The sequence below is a fragment of the Dipteris shenzhenensis genome, chromosome 16 (genome assembly GCF_047967505.1).
Source record: "Dipteris shenzhenensis isolate YYH24624 ecotype China chromosome 16, Dip_SZ_1.0, whole genome shotgun sequence".
Classification (NCBI taxonomy): domain Eukaryota; kingdom Viridiplantae; phylum Streptophyta; class Polypodiopsida; order Gleicheniales; family Dipteridaceae; genus Dipteris; species Dipteris shenzhenensis.
In genome coordinates, this window is record NC_141611.1 from 42,002,515 (window position 1) to 42,007,120 (window position 4,606).

Consider the following 4,606-nt stretch of genomic DNA (forward strand, 5'->3'; position numbering starts at 1 on the left):
ATTTCAAGTGTGAGATTTTTTGGGATTTTTTACAGTTTTGCTAATGTTTTTTGTCTAAAATTTTTACAGGTATTTATCCTAACAGAGGGTTTAGAAGTGGTGTTATATGAGAAGAATGAAGTCATAGGATTTGGACAAATACATAGTCTTGATCCTATGAATGTGTGTCATTTTAAACATTGTGGTGAGAGAAGGTGTGTAGTGATAATCACCAACATGCTAAGTCTTGCTGTGCATTTAAAATATCCACATGGAGACTTTGAAACATTGGGTGATATCTTACAATGTGACATTTTTGATATGCAATCACCTAGAACTCTTTGGGACCGAGATGAAAGCATTCCAAAGATATACTTTCAAGATATCAAGAGAGCCTTTATTGAGGGGGAAAAAGTTGACATGTTGTCTTGCTCAGGAGAGGTGTTAGCACTTGATATATTTAAGGGCTATGCTTAGAATATTATTTGTATCATGGAGGTAATTAAGCTGACTAGTGAAGGGGTCATTCACAATGCAATAAATAATATGTCACATCGAGAGGTCCTTTAATACTACATCTCATCTTCAAGTTCATAGCATTGTCAAATGGGGTTAGATTTCTTGAAATCAAATTTACGTATTAATAAAGTTTCCTTCAATGTGGTGGAAGATATAGGAAAGTATTATGAGAAGAAAAGAACTACACAAATGGGCTCGAAATTAAGAAATCATGGCAGCTCTAAAGACTACCATAGTGGCATGATTTCAGGTATTGAGGACATTATAATAAGTGATGTTGATGCAAGAGAGGTTGCAAGTCACTCAAATATGCTCATTGGTATAGAGGACATGTCTTGTGTTGCAAGTGACTCAAACATCCTCAATGGTATAGAAGACTTGTCTGGTGTTGCAAGTGTCCAAAATATGCTCACTAATATAGAAGACTTGTCTTGTATTGTAAGCAACTCAAACATGTTCACGATTATAGAAGACTTGTCTTGTATTGCAAGTGACTCAAACATACTCACTGAATCATTGATATTAATGATCATGGTCATGATGTTGTCATTGGAATGGAGGGCAAAGATGACAGAACATCTAAGACTTATGATGGTCCTAATGTACCCACTAGCATGGAGCATATGGATGGCAGAACATCCAACTATGAAGGAGAAACAATTTAACCACAAAATTCAAGAGGCATTGGCAACAAGTTTACTTTAATGAACAAGTTGTCTACTAGATTGCTAATTCCAAGATATTATAAAGTGACGTCAAATAATTCCCAAGGGCACTCTGCATTTGATTTTTAGAGATGAAGATTAAGGAGAAATAGATTCAATACCAGATAATGGACCCACAACTTGGAAACGCAAGACACTATTCACAAAAATAAAGTATGTGAGTGTCAAGAGGCGACGAATCATGACACCAATTCCAAAACCCAAGAGATATGTAATGTTATCTCAGGAGAATATAGAAAGGACTCTTATGCACATTTGTTGCAGGAAAATTTGCATAAGAAAAGTTGCAAAAGATGATTGTGAAGCCATGCGCATCAGCATTTGGAGTAAGACAGGGACTAATAGACATAACTATCTTCTTCAAGTGTTTTCTTGTTTTCTTCATCAAGGTGATAAGGACTTGAGGACAAGACACTGTAAACCCAAATTGAAACCCATGGTTAATGGAACATCCATATGTAATCGAGGATATCAATGGTTAATTGGACTATCACATGGTACATATTGGACCATCTGGGCAGAGGTAAAAGACAAAGTGGTTCATAAAATTCATGGAAATGCCTACAAGCTTAAAGGGAAAAGAAGCACTAGAAATGCAATTGCAACATTAAAGCAAATCCTCGACAATCATGAATTACCATAGCCTCATCTTCCACCACAAACAATGCCGGATGGAAGTGTGAAATGCCAACATCATCTTCCTTTGGGAATGACAAAGAAGGTTGTGCTAGAAACAATCAATAAAAGTTTACAAGAGAGCATGATTTCAAGGGCATCCTTGTATAAAATTTGGTGTGGACAGTTTTTCCATGTCAAGACACCATCAAAGCAAAGGATGTCAAAATGCAAGACATGTGATGAATTGAAAAATGCCATTGAACATAGTAAATGTGAGCACAAGCGAGAAAAATATATAAGATGGTGAACAATCCATTTAACTCATGTGCAAGATGCTAGATTGTTGTATGCCACCTCTTGGAGAGAGGAAGCTATTGTGCATGTCAAAAAGTTCCATGTGCATTACCATTGATGGCATGGATTAGAGTACAACAACATTACCAAGGTATAGATATACCCCACTACCATTGGAGGGTAAACGTGGACTACAAACACATTTTTGTGGAGTATGAGTGCATGGATTTCAACTCTTTGAAACATCACATATATGCACAACTTCATAGTAAAGCGAAGACCGAAACAAAGAAGTTGAAGTAGAAGCAAGAAGCAGGGCTACCCTTTTCGAAAGTGTTTGTCTCAGTGTCCATCGCCTCAGGTACGTTCTCCATATCTGCCATCTCAGAGACATGAACGAAGCATGCAAGCGGCGGGCCAACGAAAAGGGTACAGAACAAACAAACGATGTACGCAAATTTATAGGAAACCCACACCCATTCGCCCGTCTGTGCCACTACTATCATCGAATTATGTATAAAATCCCCTTCTTGATTACCGTATCTTCCTCCCAAGTGACAGAACACCTCATGCAAGTCGAAAATCCTTATTCTCTACGTAGAAGGCAGTGAAAATTGAACGAACAACTGCCAAAACTTTACTCCGCCTTTAATATCCATATATCGTCACCCAAAAACCGCCTTCATTCCCAAATCTTTTCTCAGCAGCAGGGAGTAACATAGAATTCGTGTTTCCTGCATGCATCCACAGATACATGCAAAGCTTCTGCATAGACATCTGGCACGAAGATTTAATCCCTGGAGGGTCCCATGCACACATGATTAGACTGGGCCACCAATAACAAAGTTGAACTTGGCATAACATCTTGTAATCGAAAAAATTCACAATTTACCTGTGAAAGGACAATCGTCACTATACCCTTCCGAGAGTGAAAAGAGGGGGAGTACAAAGTTTGATTAGCACAACATAAACAAGTCATTCCATGGACCGTATGCAGGTGTCAAAAAAGTTTTGGGTGAACACTCGAGAAGGTGGAGGAACATTCATGGAAACAAGAAAAAGAAGTTTCAAGAACGTTCTTGAGGCTTCCTGTTTTCCGTGTTATATAAACGAGTCATGACCGTTCTGTCACTCGTGAGCAAGTCATTGGAAAGTCTTCATCGCTCGTCTGTCTCCTTTTGCACTTCGCAAGCTTCGTCTTCCTCACTCCTTCGTTTCCCAAGTACTCACTGATCAATATTGCTGCAGCAATGGCCCTCGCCCCCTTCGGTTTCGGTCGCCGATCCTCGGCTTCCTCCTCCATCTTCGATCCCTTCTCTTCCTCCTCCCTCTGGGATCCCTTCCCTTCAGCTTTGTCTCTCCTCGACTCAGATCTCGCCTCCCCCCTCCGCCAGCTCCACCGTGACGCCTCCGCCATTGCCAACACCCAGGTCGATTGGAAGGAGACTCCCGACGCTCACGTCTTCCGCGCGGATCTCCCAGGTTGGTTTTCTTTTTATCTCCTGTGCTCTTTTTATCCTTCACGCATGCGTCATTGCCTTGTCTGCCCCTTAGCAGCGATCAAGGAGACTGATCTCGTTTTCCTCTGCATAGGCCTCAAGAAGGAAGAGATAAAGGTTCAAGTGGAAGATGGCCGAGTTTTGTCCATCAGCGGCGAGCGTACCAAGGAAGAAATCGACAAAAATGACAAATGGCACAAGGTTGAACGTTCTCACGGTAGTTTCCTCAGGCGGTTTCGTCTGCCCGAAAACGCGAAACCGGATGATATGAAGGCACAGGTGGAAAATGGCGTTCTCACCATCACGGTTCCCAAGGTACAGCAACCTAAGCCGGATGTCAAGACCATTAGTATCTCTGGCTAAGCAGCCTACTGCCTCCCGCTGCTATCTGCCTTGGCACTTGAACAGCTTGTATGGGGCTTTAGAAACCCAGTTTTGTGTGATTATATCATATACGAGACACAAGAGTGCGTGTCTTTAGTCCGGTGTGATTATATCATATATGAGACATGAGGGCGTGTCTTTAGTCCAACGGTAATGGGTGGGAGAGAGAAGACAGCGGTTACTCCCTCCTGCCAGAGACAGTCCCGGTTTTGCTAACCTTGCCACTGTATATAATAGATTGAAGGAGCAGATTGTAAAAAAGAGTATGAATAAAGAAGCACAACTTTCAGTAGATTTTCACTCGCGGGTGCTAAGCTTTCCATTGTAAAACAGAATGAATTAAGAAGCACAACTTTCAGTGGATTTTCACTCGCGGTTGCCAAGCTTTCCATTGTGAAAGAGTATGGTTAAAGAAGCAGAAGCAGAACTTACAGTATCTTTTCTCTTTTCTTTTACTTTCCCATCGAGTGTTTTTAGTGTTAAGTGTCATGAGAACTTTCTATGCGCGAAAAAGCTAGCAAATGACTATGTTCTATGACACTTGGGAATGGTCACTCTAGTAAAACAAAATTTGTCCGGTAAACCTCG

The 4,606-nt window shown here is 40.9% G+C and overlaps 1 protein-coding gene across 1 annotated transcript; it reads left to right on the top strand.

The window, feature by feature from the left end:
• The first annotated feature begins 3,289 nt into the window (after window positions 1–3,289).
• On the top strand, window positions 3,290–4,364 carry LOC147892972 (17.7 kDa class I heat shock protein-like). The gene is made up of 2 exons (XM_087386968.1): window positions 3,290–3,617; window positions 3,729–4,364. The coding sequence occupies exons 1-2, from the start codon at window positions 3,386–3,388 to the stop codon at window positions 3,995–3,997; spliced, it is 501 nt and encodes a 166-aa protein (XP_087243094.1). The 5' UTR covers window positions 3,290–3,385; the 3' UTR covers window positions 3,998–4,364.
• Window positions 4,365–4,606: the final 242 nt, after the last annotated feature.